The sequence below is a fragment of the Myotis yumanensis genome, unplaced genomic scaffold (assembly GCF_028538775.1).
Source record: "Myotis yumanensis isolate MYYU_CA2020_CCGP unplaced genomic scaffold, mMyoYum1.0.hap1 SCAF_13, whole genome shotgun sequence".
Taxonomy (NCBI): domain Eukaryota; kingdom Metazoa; phylum Chordata; class Mammalia; order Chiroptera; family Vespertilionidae; genus Myotis; species Myotis yumanensis.
This window is the reverse complement of record NW_027223764.1, coordinates 11,921,830-11,944,574: the sequence shown is the minus strand read 5'-3', so window position 1 is coordinate 11,944,574 and position 22,745 is coordinate 11,921,830. Positions and strand designations below refer to the sequence as shown.

At 48.9% G+C, this 22,745-nt stretch overlaps 1 protein-coding gene across 1 annotated transcript in view; it reads left to right on the top strand.

Moving 5' to 3' along the window:
• RBM20 (RNA binding motif protein 20) overlaps positions 1 to 22,745 on the top strand; it is a 176,042-nt gene that overhangs the window by 118,863 nt on the left and 34,434 nt on the right. Inside the window, exons 3-6 of the mRNA XM_070433239.1 lie at positions 7,517 to 8,603; positions 9,999 to 10,060; positions 11,860 to 11,951; positions 12,549 to 12,646. Of these exons, the coding sequence (XP_070289340.1) occupies positions 7,517 to 8,603; positions 9,999 to 10,060; positions 11,860 to 11,951; positions 12,549 to 12,646 (1,339 nt within the window). The remainder of the gene's footprint in view (positions 1 to 7,516; positions 8,604 to 9,998; positions 10,061 to 11,859; positions 11,952 to 12,548; positions 12,647 to 22,745) is intronic.

Sequence of the window (22,745 nt, the reverse complement as noted above, 5' to 3'; positions counted from 1 at the left end):
GATGCCAGTGATGCCAGTGATGGTGGTAGTGATAGTAGTGCTGATGGTAATGATAAGGGTGAGAAGACAGTTGTAGTAGCGGCTGCTGCTACGTTTGTTTAGTGAATGCTTACGGTGTGCTAGGAACTGTGTGGAACAATTTCTGTGCACCCTATCATTTAACTCAGAACAAGCCTATACCTTAGGTATAGCCACCCTGGCTTTAACAATGAGGACTTTGAGGCTCAGAGAGGCTAAGTATTTGCCCACAGTCCCCAGCTTACAAGTGGTGAACTGGAATTCACACCCAAGTGGATGCTAACTCTGAAACCTGAGCTCCTTTCCATCCCCACTCCCCCACCCCCATCTGCAAGGTGTCTCAGTAGATTAGAAACTGCCGCCTTGAGAAGGTAAAGGTGTTATGTCCCCAGCTCACAAGAGCACCTGTGTGGTCAGGACTGGATCTCTGAATGTGCAAAATGTTGTTGCATATGCCCTGGCCAATGTTGCTAAGTGGTCAGTGTTGGCCTGTGCACTGGAGAGTCACAGGTTCGATTCCTGGTCAAGGGCACGTACCGGGGCTGCAGGTTTGATCCCTGCCCCTGGTTGGAGCATGTGCAGGAGACAAGCAATCGATGTGTCCCTCTCACATCAATGTTTCTCTCTCTCTCTCTCTCTCTCTCTCTCAAACAATAAATGGGAAAAACATCCTCACTCCTTGAGTGAGGATTAAAAAGAATGTTGTTGCGTAGCCCACACCCCATGCATACCCTGGTCTTATAACCACCATATGGGGCTCTTACTCTGCCCAGGATGGAGGAGCATTCTGTTCCCCAACCTCCAGGAAGCAGGTCTCTCTGGTCAGTGGACACTCAACAAAGTGATTGCCCCAGTTCCCCCTGCAGTACCCCTTAGGTCCTCACAGTGGTCCCCTCCGCAGAAGAAGCTGGGGATGACAGACTACTGAATCATCGTGGGGCCTTGGAGGGGAAACATCTGAATTTAATGCAGATGGTTGTAGTAGGTTGGCTTTCTTTTTACATTATTATTTTTATTAACAAATAAAGGAAATGCCTTAGTTTGTGTACAGAAAAGCCCAAGCAGTCCAGGGCAAGTGGCTCAAGGTGTCCCTGTGAGGTCACCAGGAGCTGCCTGCCCAGCTCCAGGATGGGGTCTTGGGTTGGCTTGACTTTCAAGCAGCCTCTCCTTACGTGGTGGCTCAAATTCAACCAGCATAGCAACCCAGGCATGACAGAAGGGTGTCTCTCTCCTGATAACACCAACAAGATTTCAGGGAGTGTCCATCGCTGAGCCAGTCACGGTGGCCAGGGGGCTCTGTCACATGGGATGGGGATCACTATTCCCATTTTACAGATGAGAAGATTAAGCAACTTTCTTCCATCACATAACCAGTAACTGGCAGGTGGGAGCCCAGGTCTTGGACCACAGTTCACCCTCCTGCTGCCTTTCACTAACAGCCAGTTCATCTTTGCATCTGCAGATGGATTACTGAGCCCAGGACGTTTGCAAGTCTTTGTTCCTTTTGTTTTGTTTGTTACATCTCTCTGAACAGTCTGAGGCTAGCACCACTTCCTCCTGGGCCTTGCTGTTTTGTGCTTACCTCCAAAGGACTATCCATCACTCTCTGTGTTGGTCTGTCTCCTCTTGGGAAGGTATCTCTTTCTCCATCACTGTGTCCCCACCATTTGGCAACTTCGCCCGGCACATTGTAGATGCTCAGTCCTCATGGGCTGTATGGACCAATTCATGAACACCGATGGAGTCTGTGCAGAGCAGAGGCCCCGGGGCCCTGCCTGTGTCTTGGGTGCTCTGCCTTCCTTTCAGAATAGGATGAATCACATCACAAAACGCTGGCTGAATTTCTAGCACCCCGACTCACTGCCTCACTCCCTGTGCCCCCCTACAAACCCATCACTGCCTCCTGCTTGGGACTCGGAATAAAATGTAGAAGAGCTTTGGGATGAATAATGAGCCTTGCCATGCGGGGACAGCTGTTGCGCTCTGCTGGTGGAGACAATATGTTGCACATCCTTTTGGCACTGTGGGATTAAACCATTAGAAACAGTTTTCATCTGGATGTTCTAAATCTCCCCCGCATTATAAAGGCAACAATTTCTCCTTCATGTTATATTTTATGTTTAAAACCATGGAGAGAAGTGCTGTTTTAATTCAAAACAAAACAAGAAAACCTTTCTAAGTGAGCAGGCAACCAACGTTTTCAATGTAATTATGCACTGTGAATTCTTAGTGGCTCAGAAAGGGACCGTCAGCCCTGGAGGCAGTGAGCCCCGTGGAGGCCTGGGTGAATCAGAGAGGCTGTGCTATGATGGGGGCCAGCCCTCCTGGTGGAGGCTTTTCCAGCTCTGCACAAGGGACTCTCTGTGCTTCTCTCTGTCCTTCGAGGTTTGACTCTATGACAGCAAAGGGAGCCATTGCACAGGTTTAGAAGACAGGATGGAGCAGGTGCACGGAACTTTGTCTCCCACCGGCTCCCCAGACACGGGACATCCCTACTGTCACCTCTGGAGCTTACAGGGGCTCAGAGGGGCTGAATCTTTGCAACTCCCCAGGGATCAGCGAGTGCCTTGCATATTGAAGGTACTTCTCTGAACAGCGGGGAGGGCCACAGATACGTATGGGTGGAAATGATAAGTTGGCGATGAAATAGATAGTACTGGGGCTTAGTTAAGACTATTTTGTCAGGTGCTAAAAGCTGGTTTGAATGATCTGAGTTCTCATTAAGGTTGTACTGCTACCCAGCTGTGAGCAAGTCATTTTCTCTCTTTGTTCATGAAGGGGCTGGTTGAGTCAATCCCTAAGGATCTGTGAGTCCAAGCTCTCCCGGATTGCCATTGCTTGGCTGAGTAGGAAAGTTGACTTTGAGAAGGAAGGGACCTCTGGGTTTTTCTGGATCTTGGCTGAGTTCCCAGAGGGTCTTCAGACACCTGGTGAGATGACCTGTGCTTGTCCAGGACCGCTGGGAACATGAGTTCATGCCAGCAAGATCCAGCCAGTGTCCTGAATGGAAGCCTCTTCTATGTATAATTTTCTTGATGGATTGCATGAGCTTCCTATTTGCTTCTGTAACATATTACCACAAATGTACAAATTTCTCATCTTACAGTTCTGGAGGTCAGAAGTACAAAATCCATCTCACTAAGCCAAAGTCAAGGTGTCACCAGGGCTGATTTCTTCTGGAGGCTCTAGGGGAAATTTGTTTCCTTTTTCAATTTCGAAAGGCCTCCTGTATTTTCTTGGCTCATGGCCCCTTCCTCCATCGTCAAAGCCAGCATAGTGTCTCCTCTCCTCCCTGACCTCTGCTTCCATCCTAATAGCATCTCTTCCTGACTCTGAGCCTCCTGCCACTGTTTTTTAAGGACTCTTGTGAATACATCAGGCCCATCAGGACAGTCTCTCCATCTCATGCTCCTTCATTTAACCACATTGGCAAAGTCCACCTACCATGGAAGGTGACATTGCATAGGTTCTGGGGATTAGGATGTGGATATCTTTGGGGGCCATTATTCAGCCTACCACAGGGATTATCCATCAGTTTCAAAACCTAGACATGGACAGGGAGAAGAGTGTATTGGGGCTCCTGCCTTGGAATGGAGAATTGTAGACCATCCCCATCTGTTTAAGCTGTATACAACAGCAAAACCCATTTGCCTTCTGCGTATCTTTAGATTCTGCTTTTTGAGTTATATGAGGGCCTTTATCCACAATATATACACTCTTTTTTTAAAAGCTAAATTGATACACTTTATTTATTATTACTATTTTTAAAACATATTTTTATTGATTTCAGAGAGGAAGGGAAAGAGAGAGAGAGAGAGAAACATCAATGATGAGAGAGAATCATTGACTGGTTGCCTTCTGCACACCGCTCACTGGGGATCAAGCCCGCAACCCAGGCATGTGCCCCTGACCGGAATCGAACCCGGGACCCCTCAGCCCACAGGCTGACGCTTTATCCACTTAGCCAAACCTGCTAGGGTGAAATGTACACTCTTAAAAGAGGTGTCCACATCTTCTTACAGTCACCAGGTTCTGATGAGCCACGTCCGTTATCTTCCTTCTCCATTCTGTTCACGGCTGTTGCTGAGTGTCCACCAAGTGCAAGGCAGCGTGCCGGGGAAATCGACAGTCTCCCAGACATGCTCCTTTCCCTCGCAGAGCTTAGGTCTAGTGGAAGCAGAAAGGCACATAAGCAGTTATTTTGAACACAAGGCAGGATGTGCTAAGTGACATCAGAGTGAGGAACCAAGGGAGTGGGGAAACAGGAAGGCGACATCACTTCTAGCCCCGAGGGTGTCGGATCAGATGCCCCAATTTTTTGGTCAAAAATATGATTGCTAGAAGCCCCTGAATTTTAGGACTTTCAAAAGATAGAATGATTGGTCTTCCTCTTTCTCTTAGGGTCCTTGGTTCAAAAGAGGTATCCAGCTCTGGTGACTTATGTGAAATCACTTCTACTCAAGGTTGAGTAAAGTTGGGGACAGTAAGAATTTGCTAGGCAAAGCAGGACTTGAAAAGAAAATGGTCTTATTCATGTTGGATCTGAAAGGGTGATCTTCTGCAACCTGGGCTGTACTCGGAGCCGCACCTGCTTCCCTGGCTGACCTATGACACCCAGGAGGCTGGCTTTCCTGGTTAGAAAGGCAGCAATTCCCCACGCGTCCTCTTAGGGGTGACTCTCCAGCCAGAGCTCCCACCAGCCCAGGACGCAGTTTTAGAAAATACAGCTGACTTCTCCTGGAAAAACAAAACCAACCTCTTCTTACTCTGGTCATGTAAACCAAGTTGGCACCTCATTATCGCCTCGTTAGCAAGGACAGGCTGCGTTGAGGACAAACCTGGTAGGAAGGGCTGGCTCCCTGTGGGCAGGGTTTTGCGTTAAGCTTAATTGCTTTTCTAAAGCTCAGCCACTTAGTACTGCACCCACAGAAATCTATCATCAGACTCTTGACCATCCTCCTCTTCCTTTCCTATTCTCGCCTCCCCACCTCCACCATGATCTGTGCCTGGGCCCCCCTGGGGCCACCAAGGCTCTGCTGCAGCCAGCACCCCTAAGAGGAGCAAAGGTCTGTGACCACCTTTCACCTGGAACTCCCAGCCTTCCAAAACCCTAAAATGCAGCCAGCTCCTCTGCCCTTGGAGCACAGCAGGGCTGCTCCTGGGTGAAGGTGGGATTTCTTTAATGACTTGATTTCTCACAGGATGGGAAACAGTAACTCAGGGTCATTTTTATCTGGCTCCGACATGTGTTTTTTACATGCATTTGGACACAGTGTGCCTGGTCTTCTGAGAACTCACTTCAAACAAAACAGCGAGGCAGCCCATGAGACACTCAGAGGGCTGAGAGGCTGCACGCCTAACCGCCGCCCTTGTTCTTCTTTTCAAAGCCTGGTTGGCGGTGGAATCCCACATCTGTATTCACTCACTGTGAGTCCTTGCAAGTAAGGCTACCTAATCTCTCTGAGCATTAGGTTCTTTCCCTGCATAATTGAGACACCTCAAATGAGATAATGCAGCCTCGCTAAGCACTGGTCCCACAGAAGCATTGCGATCAACGTGAGACTCTCTCCTGCTTCCCTTCTTCCCCATGACCTACACACACACACACACACACACACACACACACACACACACACACTTCACCATTTTCTTAGACCAACCCAAGCAGAAGCTTGCTTTCTTCAAAGTGTCTCCAAAATGGGAGAGATGATGTAACATGCCACACATTTTCCATGTCTCCCCTTTATTCCTGAGCCTTGCTCACCCCCAGCTTCTCTCCTTTGTTTCATTGTGGTTAGACTTTTACTGTACAGAACGTGTGACAGTGGAAACCTTGTCTGAAGTGTTGTAGCTTTGTAGCTTCTACGCCACACTTACTTATATAAGCATGCTGAATATACAGCTTGGGTTGTCCATGTTAATCCCAGCTTCAAATGCACAGTCCCATTCTTCCCTTTTAAATGTCCTGGAAATTGCAGTTCATCAACACCCCAAACATATTTCCCTATTACACCCACTCACCAAAAGATGTGTTTAGCCTTGGCCGGTGTGGCTCAGTTGGTTGAGCTTTGTCCCATGTACCAAAAGGTTGCTGGTTTGAATCCGGGTCAGGGCACATGTCCAGATTGATCGGGCATGCAGGAGGTGGCTGATCACTGTCTTTCTTTTATCAGTGTTTCTCTCTCCCTCTCCCTTCTCTCTCTGAAATCAATAAAAAAAAAAGGGGGGGGTATTTAAGACACAAGAAATATGGGCTCACAAAAGAGCCCTGACTGCGGTAACTAGATATCCCAGACTTTCTGGGAAAGGCTGTCCCCTTATGCATCCTGGTTTTTGGTCCAGAAAGCACCATAACCACAGCAGAGGTCACATGGAAGGCACAGGTTCAGACAGAAAAGCCCTGTAGTAAGAGTCTGTGCGAGCCTACCACTGCCTACAACCTCAACTTCAGATTCTTCTCTTGTAAATGTTTCATTATTCTTTGTGCTGGTTGGGCTTGAGCGTGGGCTGAAGGGAGCATGATTCCTGCTGCATTTGGATGTGAAATAAGGACAAGGATGAAAATGTGTTTGGCACAAGTACACACCTCTCATTCTGTCTGTGGTTTTGAAGCCCGTTTTTTTCAGTTAACATTAGAGTACATGGATTTTCTCAGGTCGCTAATTTTTTTTTTTTTTTTGCGGGGGGAGCACATAAATAATGACCATACTAAATTCAAGATAGTGTCTACCATTGGCAATGATGGGGGTCAGGGTGGATGGGGAGAGTGGATACCTAAGGAACATTTTGTGTGTTGGAGTGTTTTCTGCCTTAAGCTTGGTGCCAAGTACACTTTTTTAATGTCTTAAATATTACATAGTGAAGCAGAAACTTAAACACCAGTAGTAAATGTCTACTTAAAATTTCATTCTGTAGCTAATATCACAATTTACTCAGTTTAAAACTCCCCTCCCTGTTATCGGATTATTTGTAATTTTCAACTGTGGACCTTAAATAATGAAGTACTACTAAACATCTTTGGGCGTCAAGTTTTGTCTGAATTTTATCTCGCTTTCTTCGGATAGATTCATAGCATTGAATTATTGGGTTAAAGCATGTGGCTCTCGGGAGTACATATGACGTGGCTACCTTTCAACAGAGTTGTGTGACTTTAAGACAGTCGTTGACACGTGTCCATTCCACTTTATCTCACACCAGCACTGAAGGCTATTGTGTGTGTGTTTTTTGAAATGTGCCACTTTGCTAGGCAAATATTTGTTGCTAATATATCTCTTTGATTACCAGCGAGATGGAACCTTCTCTCATATAACTTTTCTGTTGGAGCTTTACTTTTAATGGAGGTGTATGTGTGAGCACAGGTTTTTGCAGACTCCCTTCTGTGTGGGGCCCTGTGGGAGGGTCTTGCTCCCATGGGTGGGGGGACCACAGCTACCCACTGAGAGCCCCTTGGCCTCCTCGGGGAAAGCAGCTGTGCCTCTCGACCCCTGTCTTCCTGCAGTGCCGCCAAGCTCCTGGACAAGAACCCGTTCTCGGTCAGTAACCCGACCCCCCTGCTTCCTTCGCCTGCCAGTCTCCAACTGGCTCAATTGCAAGCCCAGCTCACCCTCCACCGGCTGAAGTTGGCACAGACAGCTGTCACCAACAACACTGCGGCCGCCACCGTCCTGAACCAAGTCCTCTCCAAAGTGGCTATGTCCCAGCCGCTCTTCAACCAGCTGAGGCATCCGTCCGTGATCAGCGCCCCCCATGGCCACACCGGGGTGCCCCCACATGCTGCGAGCGTGCCCAGCGCCCGGTTTCCCTCTAACACAATCGCCTTCTCACCCCCCGGCCAGACACGAGGCCCGGGACCCTCTGTGAGCCTTCCCAGCCAGCCCCCCAACGCCATGGTGATGCATCCCTTCACTGGTGTCATGCCTCAGACCCCTGCCCAGCCTGCGGTCCTCTTGGGCATTGGCAAGACTGGGGCAGGTCCCGCCGCGGCAGGATTCTACGAGTATGGCAAAGCCACCTCCGGCCAGGCCTACAGCTCCGAAACGGATGGTCAGCCCATCTTCCTGCCGGCCTCGGCCTCTACCTCGGGCAGCGCGACCTATGAAGGACAGTACAGCCAATCGGGGCAAGATGGCCAGGCTGCCTTTCCCAAAGACTTCTACGGAGCCAACTCCCAAGGCTCGCACGTGGCAGGCGGGTTTGGGGCCGAGCCCACGGGGGGCCTGAAAGGGGAGGTAGGTCCGCTGCTGCCGGGTCCAAACAGCCAGTGGGAGAGCCCCCACGGATTCTCTGGCCAGAGCAAGCCTGACCTCGCAGCAGGCGCCAGCCTGTGGCCTCCACCCCCCAGCCAGTCCTACGAGCTGTATGACCCTGAGGAGCCCACCCCAGACAGGACCCCTCCTTCCTTCGGGGGTCGGCTGAACAACAGCAAGCAGGGCTTCAGCGGTGCACGGCGGCGGGCCAAGGAGGAACCGGCGGTGCTGTCTGTGCGGCCCCTGCAGGCTCAGGAGCTGAATGACTTTCATGGGGTGGCCCCCCTCCACCTGCCACACGTCTGCAGCATCTGCGACAAGAAGGTATTTGATTTAAAGGTGAGTCATCTAAGACCACGTAGGAGCCACCGATGGAGCCTGGGCGGGCTCACCACCACCACCCAACTCTCACTCTTTATGGGCGAGAAATTGGTATCTTTGGGGACTGGGGAACAAAATGTTGCCGTCTATCCCCTTGATGACAATCACAGGTATTAGAACCAAAAGGATTTCCAGAAATGTACGAGGGCCAGTCCCTTGCTTTAAGGCAAGTAAGAAATTCTTAACCCCTGTCTATAGCTGAGAAGCTGGGACTGAGTGGGGGTGGGGAGAGAATCAAGTGACCCTGCCTGGGTTACAGAGAAGGAGGGACTTGGGGACTAGACCCTCCTGCCTCCTTGAAGAAGGCTTTTCCTCTGTGGTACATGTAGAAGTTACATATATTATCCTGCAGACAATATATTGTACTGAGTTTGAAAGGGGGGGAAAGTGAGCAGAATTTTGCATCAGGGGCAAGAGAAATTCTCAGGTGGGACCTAGATAAATGATCAAGAAGGCCTCAGCGTCCCCATCTGCGAAATGGAGATGGAGCCTCCTGACACTGCCCAGTGGTTGTAACATGCTTCAGCTGCAGCAAAGTTCCATTAGAGTGTCATTTCTCCCCAAAATGTATTGATGATGCAGCGAAATATTTCAAAGCAATAATAACAGCTAACATATATTAAACCTTCACCGTGTGTTAGTAGTAACTCTCCAAAGTTGATACTGTTGCTATCCTCACTTTACAGAAGTGAAAACTGGAGCCCAGAGAGATGAAATGACTTGTCTGGGGCCCTGGGACCCCGTAGCTAGAAAGCAGCAGAGTGGAGACTTGAATATGGGTCTGGCCCTCCCAGAGTGTGTGCCTCTTAAGCTCTGCTGCCTTCTGTCTCTCCTCCCGTCTGCATTTCACAATGATCCTTCCTTAGTGGGATTCACACTGCTGTCATTCCCCTCTGCTTGGGTGCATCTTGTCTCTCAGGTGGGACACAGCCTCTCACCTCTAGTCCCTGAAGGGGGCTGGCTGACATGAGAGGTGATGGAGAGCTTTGTCCCTCCTAAGCCTTTCCTAAGGCTTTGCAACTCACTGTGATTGCACCTGCTCGATTCTCCCAACTGGATGTGGACATGGGCTGGAGGTGCGGTGGGACTGAGGGTCCACTGAGTGGGGGAGAAGGACACAGGTTTTTGAATCTGGGCTTTTGTAGAGGATGGGCATGGGCTGTGCAGGTAGGATGGAGAACAGGAACTGGTCAGGAGTCTGGGAGGGAGAGGAGGCGGGGAAGACATGCATCGGCAGGGTTGGTCCAGCCTCCCGGTGCGCTGAGATCCTGCCTGGCCTGGGAAGCCTGCACTTACCCTGCCTTCCCGTGGACTCAGTTCTCCTTCTGTCATTTTTCTTTCCTTCTGGCCTAGGACTGGGAGCTGCATGTGAAAGGAAAACTCCATACTCAGAAATGCCTGGTCTTCTCTGAAAAGTAAGTGCTGTCCAGGAGAACAGGTTCATGCACGCGCCCAAGAAATCCTCACAGAACACCTGCTGCATGCCATGAAGTCCCTGTCCCAAGGAGCCAACACTTAAGCGGGGGAGGGCTCAGATGATAAATAAAATGAATAGTGAATCACATGGTGTCCATGGGGGTAGATGCTAAGCAGAAAACATCAGGACAGGGGCAGGGGTGTGTGTGTGTGTGTGTGTGTGTGTGTGTGTGTGTGTGTGATCCTTGCATAGACATCTCAGGAGAGGATGGAAGGAGCTCATGGCTACTTGGGAACATGCACTCCTGGCCATCCATGGAGAATGCAAGTTCCAAGGCCCTGGCATGGCCCTGGGATGCTCGGGCAGCATCGGTGTGACCAGCGCAGAGTGCCCGGTGAGGAGCCAGGAAAATGCCAGAGCCCAGATCCTGAGCCCTTGGGCTTGTCGTAAGGACTTTCACTTTTTCTTTGAGTGTGACTGGAGCGTTGGTGGGCTGAGCGAAAGAGGGGTGTGCTCTGGCTCTACTGACCAGGCCCCTGGCTGCTGTGCTGAGAATAGATAGTGGAGAGCAAAGGCAGGTGCCCAGAGACCAGTGAGGAGGGGCTACAGCTTTCCACAGAGAAGAGGATGCCGGGCCCAGGGACACAGGACCGAGGGTGGGGTTCAGTGTTTTGAAATGAGCGCATTCAGAAGGCCTCCCTTTCTTATTCAGAATAGCCGCAAAGGTAGAAGCAACCCAAAGGTCCCCACCACATGAACAGGCAAACACAGTGTGGTACACACTACAGTGGGATATTATTCGGCTTTAAAAGGAAAGAATTTCATGCTACAACATGGGTGAACCTTGAGGACATTACGCTCAGTGAAAGAAGCCAGACACCTAAGGACTAAAGCTGTCTGATTCCACTTATAGGAGGTACTGAGAGTCGTCAGACTCATAGAGACAGAAAGCAGAGTGGTGGTTGCCAGGGCCCGGGGCTGGGGAAATGGAGTGTTCTTGTTTAATGGGTTGAGAGTTTCAGTTTTGCAAGATGAAAAGAGTTCTGGAGATGGTTGGGGGTGATGGTTGCAAAACAATGTGAATGTGGTTAACGCCACTGAATTGTACGCTTACAAATGGTGAAGCAGGTACATTTTGTGTTGTGTACATTTTAATACAATGATTTCAGAAAGGTTTTCTCTGGCTCCCCATTTTTTTTTTACTGTGGTAAAACTGATGTAAAATGCAGTGGTATGTACACATTCACAAGGCTGTGCAAATATTACGACTGTCTAGTTCCAGAACATGTTCATTGCTCCCACACCCGGTTGCCCCCAAACCCATTAGGCAGCCACTCCTCACTCCCTTCCTCCCAACCCCTACAACCCCCAATCTGCTTTCTATCTCTGTAGATTTGCTTTTCTGAACATTTCATATAAATGGAATCATATCCTACGTAGCCTGTTGTTACTGGCTTTTTTCACTTAGCACAGTATTTTCAGCTTCATCCACATCACAGCATATACCACCTTTTTATGGCTGAATAGTATTCATATCTCTGTGTGTGTGTGTGTGTGTGTGTGTATTATCACCTTTTCTGTATCTATAAATCAATCTTTTGATCTATATTCAGAGCGTTTCTTCTACCCTCTGGCTCCTGTCAATAGTGCTGCTATGAGCATTCATGTGTGCGTTTTTGTTTGAACATTGATTTTAAACTATTTTGAGTCTATTCCTAGGAGTGGAATTTCTGGGTCATATGGTAGTTCTTTATTTAACTTCTTGAGTAACTGGTTCCCCTTTTCACCCCTCTCCAGCGCTGCTGTCCGGTGTGTTCTCGGTTCGGCAGAGGGAACTCTGTGTGCCTCTCCCAACAGCACGGCCGTTTATAACCCTGCTGGGAACGAAGGTGAGCGAGGGCTACAGGTCGGCAGCTGGAGCCACGGATCAGCTTCCCAAAGGCTTAACACATCATATCTGCGATAACCAGACTTCCCTTCCGTGTCCTTATGCGTCTATAAGGCAGAGCCCAGGGCCCTGAAATGCACGGGGCCTGCTGTCTGGGCTCTTGGACATTTTCTGGCCTATTTTATTTTATTTATTTTTGAAAAAATATCTTTTATTGATTTTTGAGAGAGAGGAAGGGAGAGGGATAGAAAGATAGAAACATGGATGAGAGAGAAATATCGATAGGCTGCCTCCTGCACACCCCCTACTGGGGATGGAGCCCGCAACCTGAGCATGTGCCCTGACTGGGAATCGAACCGTGACCTCTTGGTTCATAGGTCGACACTCAACCACTGGGCCACACTATCCGGGCTTTCTGACCTATTTTAGACATAAAGCTTTGCTGGTTATCAACATGCCCAGAGGTATAATCATGACAATCATTAATCACTATGTTAAGAGGGAATTTCCATTTTTCCCTCCCCATGTATGTCTTAACAGTGACTTTTGAAAGTAAAGAACTAGATTTTCACCCTGTTTTGTGTAATTTGTCATTTAGATTATGCCTCAAATCTTGGAACATCATATGCAGCCATTCCAGCGAGGTCATTTGCTCAGTCAAATCCCACCTTCCCTTCGACCTCCCCGGGGACAAATGTGAGTACAGAACATTTTCTCCATGTCATTGTCATCACTAGGGCGTTTGCATCTCCTGCTGTGGCTGGGTGTCAGGTGCAGAGGGACCTGGGAAGGAGCTGGTGTGGCCGTGGCTTTGCTCAGTGCAGGAAAACATGTCCCTGGACAGAGGTCAAGACTTGTGTAATTCAGTCCAGCGAGTATCGAAACACGCAGATAAAAATGCTGATAGACATTTTTAAAATCGAAGGCACTCACAGACTTTCTAGCTTTCAGCACTGGTTTAAAAAGAATAAGTTTGTGTTTGTGTGTGTGTTTTTAAGACGTTGGTATTTTATTGAAGTGGACCGTTTCCTGGGAGTGGGTAATTCTGAAACGTGAAGCAGTAATGTGTCTGAAAGTAATGACCTTGCACTCCTGCTATGTTGGCCCCTGGGGAAATGGCTGCTTCTGTATAATACTGTGTTTTTAGTTGTGTTTGTGTGCAGTCTTCTCTCTCTGCACCATGCTCTTTAGTCCCCCAACGCTCTAAAGCTCGGCCCTCCTTTTCCAACAGTTATGACGACACTTCTTCTCTCTTTGTTTTCCCACTGGGTGTAGCCTTGTCCCCATGAGCTGTCTGCCTTTCCGTTCTCTGGGAACACGTGGAAGGGGCTGGGAGACGCAGAACTGCCTGTAAAACAAAATGCATTTGCTAGAGGGCGTGTGTCTGTGTGTTTTGCCTGTATTTTTTGAATTCTCGACATGAGCAGCTGCAGCCTCTTTCTCTTGTCTCCTGCAATGAGCGAGCACAAGCTCACAGCAGCAGGCTCCACGTGCTGTCCCCTCCATGTGTCTTCTCCTCCACATGCCATGCCGGGCATGTGTGCAGACTTTCAAAGGGCAAGCTGAGCCGTGTAGGTGTGAGGCTGGGAGATGAGTAAGGGGGGAGTGAGGAGGTTCATGAGAGGAAGTGAGGCCCACCTGGGCTGAGATTTCTATTTGTCTGTTTGTGTGCGATGTTTAATGGAAGAGCTTCACGAGGGAGCCCCTGGCTGTAAGCCCAGGTTTCGGAGAAAGAGAATTTTGTGGTTTCCCTCTCTGCACCTCCATGCTCAGGGCCCACCTGGTCAGTGGCAACTTAGAGTCAGTCCCAGGAGGACAGAATGGCTGGGTTCAAGGAGCCCTGTCATTTGCCTTTGATTACATGACCTTGTGTCCCAATGGGGGTGCTGGCAGCTTCAGAACCTTCCCCAGGGCTGTTTCTCCATCCTGTAGACCATGGAGGCATCTCTGTGCCCACAACCCGCCCGGAGACCCAGCTCTGAGGGGAGGGGACTGTGACCCAGATGGGGCAGGGGGCGGGGGCGGATCAGGAGGCAGGTGGGCCAGGGCTCTGGGCACAGTAAAGGAAGCTGGTGGCCAAGAGCTCCTTACAAAGGGGAGGGGCTGAGGAGAGGCAAGGACAGGACTACTCTTCCTGTGTCCTGTGCCTCAGCCCCATCCTCCGGGGACTGACCAGCGAACCAGAGGCTTCTCCTATGGATGTGGAGCCAGGAGGCCAAGTTCACATTCCAGGTCTGGAGCCCACCAGCTGTGTGGCCTCAGGCAATCACTTCCCCGAGGCTCCATTTCCTTAAACAGGGACAATACTCCTCTACTAATGACTTTCAAAGGTAAAGTAAAGGGGTAGGTGTTCACCCGGCTTGTGTAATTGATTATTTTGATAATGTGTCAAATCTTAGAACATTGTTCATGGCGATCTAGGCACAATCTCCTGATGCAGTGGTCGGAGCTGGAAGGTGGGAGCGAAGCTGGGGTAGACCCGAGTTGTCCTGCCCTTGTGGGATCCAATGGGAGCATGTGTGCGACAATGATTTGTAAACCATGCAGCGCATAAGTAACTGCCTATTGTTGAGTAACGAGCCCTTTTAACCTGCCCTGGGAAACCTGTGCTGTCCAGGGCTGGCTCTGTGCGCTAGCTGTGAGTTTAGGCAAGTCTCAGGGTTCCTCGTGCTCCAATCTGTCCAGTGATCTCTGTAGCCATAGCTGCTCCCCCGAGAGATATTGGGAGGCTGCCTTTCCTTACGTGCAGGGCAGGCACGAGCCGTCTGCTGACCGGGATCATTCGTGAGTACAGTTTCCTCCAGATGTCGAGAAACAGGGAGGCCATCTGGCTTGAGCCCAAGGAGAAGCAACGCACAAGAAACATTTTGCTTTCTGCACCGGAGGCCGCAGGAAGGACACGGAGAGCCCCGGACAGTGTAGGACGACGATGATAACAGTAGCGGACATTCAAACAGTGCTTAATACATTCTTAGCATTTTTGTGTGTATTAGCTCATTTCATCCTCCAGACAGCCGTATGAGGTGGGGAAACCTAGGTGGAGGGCCACTAAGTACCTTGCTCAGGTCACGTAGCTGGTAATGGAGGCGTGGGGACTTGAGCACAGGCGGCCTGGCCCTAGAGACCTCAACCCCTCAGGCCCCTGCTCCCCACCCCGAGGGTTTCTGTGTTCTCTTCCTTGCTGCGATTGTCTCTTTAGTAAGCTCCCTCCACTCCCTCCGCTCCCCCCACTCCCACCCCACAAGCTGCTTAGTAGGATCTGAGGCTACCTTAGGGATGCCAGTCCTTCCTGGGCCTTCACCAGCCATCAGCCATGGAGCAAGGTATAGAGGCCAGTTGAACCCAGCGCCCAAATGCTTTGCCACCGGGACAGTGTCTCCCAGGGGAACTCAGACTTTTGAAGGCATTTTCTGCAGATCCAGTGGAGGGAGAGAGGCATTATTTGACTGTTGTTATCATACATTCTGTGAGGTCTTGTTGGTCACATGAGCCTTGCCTAGGATAACTGGGAGCCAAGGACAAAGCCTGCCCAGCCATGTGTCATCAGTGGCCTGATGGCCACATCCTCCTGTAGGCCTCTGGCCCTCTTGTTTGCCATTTCTGGCAAATGGAACTGATTGAGGTGCGCCTCCCTTTAGGCAAACCTGAAGAACAAAAATATTGACATTGGAAGACAGGCTGAGAAATGAAGGGCGGACGAATCCGCTACTGAAAGATAATTTACAAGGCTCCTTTAGAGCAGGGGCATCCCTCACGGAAATTGCTGATTTTTTTTTTTTTTCCTGCTTACAAATACTGACCTCCAAAGATAAGCAGCTACATCAGGGGCAAAGGACACTTTGCCCAGTGAGCTCCTTGTGTGTATTCATTTCCATGGTCTTTTCTGCTTACAAAATGTATGCTTTTTGTGAAAATCGAAACGGAAAAGACGAATTAAATGAGCGATGGAAATTCCTCCCGGATCCCCCTACGGCCCCCATGAGAACCCATGAAATCTCCGCTGGGCTTTCTGCAGAAGCATTTCCCGGGCCAGGGCCAGGCCTTTTTCCGTCTCATTCCACTTCCGCACATCTTTCTAGAAGCACATTTTGCTGCAGAACCAGCCAGGGCCTCTGCCGTGGTCGTATCATTATTGCTCGTGCAGCAAAGAGCGGTCCCTGCTTCTAAAGCTCCCTGTTCTTAAGCAGAACACAGTGACCGGGACTCTGGCGTGAGCCCTCAGACGTCTCCGGAGGGTCACATGGGGTAAAACGATCACAGATCCCATCTACTGCCTCCACCAGCCCAGGCCTGGCTGCGAAATTGATACTTGTCTCGCCTCTGTGGGAGCACCAGCCTCCCTTTCCATGTCTCTTGTTGACGGAGATGGGGAGGGGGTGACTTGTGTGTGCCCCAGCCCCTCCTTGCCCATCCCAGGGTCCCCCGGGGAAGGTGCTCACTTTCGCTGGAAGCTCTGCCATTGACTGAGTGGAGGCACTTTGTCTTTGGCTGACAGAGTCGCCATAAATAGAGTCATCAGGTTTCCTGAGCGGGCCTTCAGGGCCTTCTCGGGGGCCGTAAATAGTGTCCTTGCACCTGCCCAAGATGGACTTGGCCTGCTGGCTGTCCCCATAAAACCGCAGGGAAGTTTTCACAGCCACCTTGGGGACTATTTCGCGCCAGCGCCACAGATGGGCCTCCCCAGCCTGCGAGGATACAAATCGTTTTTATGGTTTCTTTCTCACCGGGCCGCCACACACCAGGAAACTTGTGTAAATAAGGAAACCGAGGCACGGGGAAGCATACGTGTTTGTGGAAGGCCAGAGGTTGCCCCTCAGGTGGCAGGCTGTTTCCTGGAACATCTGTCTTCCCGGGCCCATGGTTCGGAGCACTGTGGTCCCCTGGCTTCCAGAGCATGAGGAGGAACAATTCATGCGACACATGATGCCCACCCCTCTCTCACCAGTCCAGTTCTGTCACTGCCCCTGTCCCCTCCGTGAGGGCCACCTTGTGCATTTTCAAAGAGAACAAAGAGCCAGGAAACAGACCTGGGTGGGTTTTGTTCTCTTTTTCCTTTACTTTTTACAGATCTTCATTATGTTTTCTTGTTGCAAAAGTAGTACAAACACAGTCTAAAAAATTCAGTCACAGACATGTAAACAATAGAAAACCTAACCCTGCTGAGAAAACTGAAGGTAGATGTCTTTTACTCTAATTATGGGTTTCTGGCTCGTGTACATCTGCTGGCGCAATTACCAAGAGTATATATTTTTGCACAAATCAGATAACACCATATAATCTGTTGTGCAGGATGGTTTATTTCACGTAACATGAGCTCACAATACATATTTTAATTGATTTCTAGCCGTCTTCTTGCATCTGAACACAAAACCCTATCATATATATAACATTGTCTATTGTATGCATTTACCATAATTTATCAAGTCCATGTTTGATTGATTTTTCAGTGAAGCCTGAGTTGTAATCACAAACCTAGCACTATTCCATTCCCCACAAATTAAGTTCCTTAAGTTCTCCCAGGCATCTGTGTCCACATACGCAGTGATGGGTGTGGACCAGATAACCTCCCAGATTAAGATTCCGCGACTCTAAGGATTACATGTTACACCACCCAGAGACCCGTAGGCTAGTCTGGCACAAATAAAAGTAGATTTACTCTAAGTCAAAGCTAATATGCTTTATAAAATATTTGAAAGTGTCAATGAAGACATCTGTGTCTGTCCTCCAAGAGCCATAGCTGTGGAACCCACGCCCTTTTGCTATCTGGATAATATGTTCTAAATCAACACCATGAGGAATAAATATTTGCCCTGGTTCTGTCCTCACGTGTCTCTAGCACAAAACCAACAGAGGCCCGCAGACCAAGTGCCAGGTGAAATTAGGACACGCCTAAAGGAGATCAGTGTGGAGCACAGACATTGTTTATTGAAGATCAAGCTCACATTTGTGGCTCTAGCAAGCACTGGGGGAGACTTCTCCCCACCCCCAGGCCTATGGCCCTCGGCCACACTTTTATTGCAACTCTGTGAGTTATTTGAACTGGGCCTGTTTTCTGAACTCGCCTGCAGAGCCTGTTCCCACCTGCATCGGAGGGCACGGAAAGGTCTGAATCTTGCTACACAAGTCTGTTTGCTCCTTTCATATTTCCATCTAGAAAGAGTTTGTGGGTGAGGTGAGAGATCTGGGACCCAGCCACATGAACCATTAGAAGCAGCTTCTGATTTTAAGAGAATGACCCCAGCATGTGAAAATGGACAACCCAGGCCCCTGATCACTTGGGGTTGGGGTGGGGGGTGAAGGGTGGGGGCTAGGGGCCATAGCAGTGCTGGCCTGCAGGCCTATTGAAGCATTCCCCCAGGCTGGGAAAGGATGACTGTCCCTTTAGGTTAGTCATTAGCTCTCTTAGAGATTGGACCTGGGATTCGAAATTTTCAAATGCATCTGTCGCATGTGTGCCTCCCGGAAGCTCAGCAGGCAGAGCAGTGGGTGGGAGGTTAATGGGGCCCATCAACACCTCACACCAAAAATTCAAGTTGGCCCGAGGTCTTATGATTCTCTCTAAATCCATCTGCTCCTGCTCCAGAGCACAGCTTTTAAAATGTATTTTTGGTAACTTTTAATTTTGATATAATTCAGAATTACAGGTAAGTTTAAGGACCATTCATATGCCTTTTACCCAGAGTCACTACTTTTCATTGGGCCCACTAATCCTTCTCTCTCTGTCTTTCTGTCTCTCTGTGTGTGTCTCAATCATCAGTCTGTCTGTTCATTTCTATCTGTCCATCCATCTCTGTCTATCCATCTAGTCATTTATCCACCCGTTCATCCATCTCTGTTGATCTTTCACCCAACTATGCAATCATCTATGCCTGTTTTCTCTTGAACGATTGGAGACAGTATATCTCTTCACCCCTAACTATGTCAGTAGGGATTTCCTAAGAACACAGACTTTCTCATACATAATCACAGTACAGTCATATCCCCCCTCACCCCCTCAGTCTAGAATCACCACGGCACATTCTTATACTGTGGGCGGAAAGGAGCCAGCTGGACGCCAGGCATTGCACCAAGGCACTTTACATACATTGTGGCACTCTTGTCTTCTGAACAGGCGTGTGGAATCAATTTTTATTTTCCCTGTTTTATAGACAGGCCAGCTCAGGCTTAGAGAAATTCAGTCACTTGCCCAAGGTGGGTCCCGGGGGAGCAGATTCTGATCCAGGTCTATCTGACACTCCCATGGCCCTGGCACTGGGGCCTGGAGACCATGAGGCACACACTTGATGTGTGTCTGCCCTTGAAGAGGGACCAGGCCCATGTCCCCTTCGCTCATCTCAGGATATCATGTCCACTGTTGTAAGCACTGGACACAGGGTCACTCAGGGAATGGCAGAACTCATCAGCAAGGTGCTCACTGCGTGGGGCTCATCTTCAGCCCTTTAAAGATGAGGCCACCACTGACACAGATAGGCATATCTGAAAGATGGACGTGCTTGTAACTGTATTTATGCTGACACAGATGCTCGCATAGGGAGGGAGGACAGACATTACGCTCACTGGGACAGAGAGTGGGAAAGACATAGGTTTCCTGTTTATGCCCAACACGGTTGGGGAAAGTTATCATTATCCTGGATTTTAGAGTTTAGCTTGGCAAGGCTTCTGGGAGGAGTGGAATTTTAAAACTTAGAGCCACATAAGCATGGATATTTTACATCTGGAAAGGACTTCAGACGTATAGGCCACCTCCCTCATTCCAGACACTGGGAAACTAAGGCCTAGAATGGAAAACTAGTTTGCTCCTGTCACGTACCTAATCAGTGAGTCCAGATCCCCTGTCTTCCGGAATTATGTTCGTTCCACTACCTCAGGAAGTCCGAGCTTTTCCCAGCCAAAACCCCTTTTAATGATTTACTTCTACCTCAAGCAGCCACTATCCTGCAGTCCATGTTTGGAAAAGTACTGGATCTGCCAAAGTCCTTATATTAGTGAGTAATTAACTAGCCACCCATTTTTATTCATCAGAAACACAGACACGCCAGTCAGATTGTCTAATCAACCTAAGATCTAACCAAGGTGCCATATGGATAGAGTCAAGAAACTCAAAGTATGGCCTCAACTCGGGATTTTTAAATGTCAAAAATAATGACCCTCCCTTCAGATATTATGATATAGAGACCCCTTAAGGACTTGTCAGAGAACCTGGGCTGGGAATTCGTGTACAGCATGCTGCTGCTCAAGGGCACTCAGCGTTGTCTGTGCCCCCAGTGAACAAATTTTACTCTCGATGGACCACCTAAAGTCCACTCTTCCTTCCTCACCTTCACACTTCCCTCCCTCACTAACGTTCTCACTCATCATTCGGATTTGCCATGGCGCCTACAGCAATAATAGCTATGTCTATATAAAGTGTTTAAGATATATTTCCTTTACGAATCAAATATGATTTTGAACCTATTTGGGTTTAACAAAGAGATATGTTAGCTTGATGGCAGAAAAGAATGCAGCCTGAACTGTCCTAAACAGAGTATTTGCAAAGGAATATGCAGGCACACCTTGGAGATTTTGTGGGTTCGTTCCAGACCAAGGCAGTAAAGCGAATTGCAATAAAGCGAGTCACACTAACACTGTTGTTTCCAGTGCATATGTTTATACTGTGGTCAATAAAGTGTGCAACAGCATTTTGTTGGAAAAAAAACCCCAACAATATACACACCTTAATCTAAAAAGACTTTATTGCTAGAAAATGCTAGCAACGATGATCTGAGCCTTCAGAGAGTTGAATCTTTTTGTGGGTGGAGGGTCTTGCCTGCAATGTGTGAAAAACAGTGCTACGGCGTGCAATCAAACGAGGTATGCCTGTAACTCATACAACATTGTTTTATAATTGGATGGGGTTTGTCACATGCAAATAAGCCAGACACAATGCAAAGCAAACCCTTAACACAGAGATTCTCAGGATTTTCAAATCTCAAAGATTTTCATTTCATGGCTGACTCAGAAAATGATAAACCGAGGAGGCTGCTCGTGGTCACTGGAGGTACTTGGCCTCCACCTGAGGGGTCAGTATCCTGGCATCCCAGGATCCCATCTGCAGTTCACCAGTCGGGAAGCTCCATATGAACATAATTAAGTGGAGGAATATTAAAGATCTCGTGATTACCTTAAAGGACAACAAAAGGCTCAGTACAATCCAACTTCTATTTCTGACTGAAAATCTTGGGAGGAAAAAAGCGCTCATGGAATGCATTTAAAAATTTCAGTGCAAACCTTAATTGAGACCATTCATTGCAGGGCCTCTCTAACGAGGTCTGCAGCATGAATTCGTCTCGTTCTTGGGTGACTGGCAGCTGCGAGGGCGTTTATTCTTCCGAGGCCTGTTCCACCGCCCGCAGCAGCTTTTGTTGCACTCAGACGGCAATAAAAGCCTCTCCAGTTGCTTTTTCAGCCTGGAGGAGACAATGAGAGAGGCGCTGGCCCTTGTGCCGGTCACTAGGCAACTGGAGAGGGGATCGGCCCTGAACCGCCCTGCGTGTCTGCTCTGCTGTCCAAGCACATGTTAGCCCAGGCCAAGCACACAAAGTCACATGTGGCAGGAACGTGCCCAGCTGGGAGGCAGTGGGTCAGAGCGCCCAGCCTCAGCCCTCCTGTTGATAAACTCAGAGGACCAGCCACTTTGTCTCAACTGGGCCTGTGTCTTTATGTGGACCGCCGACCCTGACGAGAGGCACAGATATTACCTCTTAAGTGCCCTGCTCCTGTCATCCCTGGAGAGCCCTGGGGCCCACCTGGGTCACACCCGGAGTCCTGTTCTCCATCGGGAAAGTGTGAGATGGCAGATGGGGAGATCTGAAAGGGGCACTTGGGTTTCTCCATCTCAGGGCTGAACCATAAAAGGAACTTCTTATAGTTTCTAATTGTCCTCAGCCCAGATGGGAGAAGGGAGGGCTTTCTGTGGTCGAATTACCCAGGTATTAGCCCTTGTTAGCCCTCTGACTTTCCCACTGTTACCTTAGCAAGCCAGCCCCCTCATTCATGTAATTAGATGTTGAAGTTCACTTTATCGTAGAAAGTGGTGATTATGCAAATGCAGGCTATGCTGTTAGAGTGTGTTTTGGGTTTGGAAAATTGCATCCTTCTCATGCATGTTGGGTTGGCTTATGATTTCACTAATTCTCAAACCTTCTGGAGACTCAGACTGATTAAGGTTTGCACAGACCAAACAGACACACTTCCTTCCTCTGGGAGCTTTGATTAGGTCCTGGTTTTGGCTTCCAAACTGTGTTCCTTAGAGGGGCCTTGGGATTGCTGGCTAGTGCGGCAGCAGGGTGCTGGACCCCAAGCTCTGTGCAGAGCAGCAACTCTTATGTGTCCCATATGTTAGCCTGGTGAGCAAGCTTTTGTTTGAAGAAAGGATTCCAAAGGTCAACAAAGCTTTGAAAGCCAGTTCCTTAAACCGCTGTTGCTGTGAATGTGTATGTCAATGCTTTGGGACCACACAAATCCTGTCTATGCTCTTGTTTTCCTTACTGGAATTTAAAAAAAATTATAAGTGAGATGATATGAGGTATATAAGGAAAAGGTTAAACATCGCTTCCCTTCCTCCCTTCCTATTCTGCTCTTTGTAGATACCCAGTGTTGATAAGTATCCTCCCATAATACCTTTCGCTTCTGGTCTGATATCCTTTAACAACTTTTCCTTTGGGGAAAATTTTAAACAGAACAGTCAAGACTAGTATAAGTAGCTCTGTATCCCCATCCCCAATTTCAATAATTACCAAAATTTTATAACATTTGC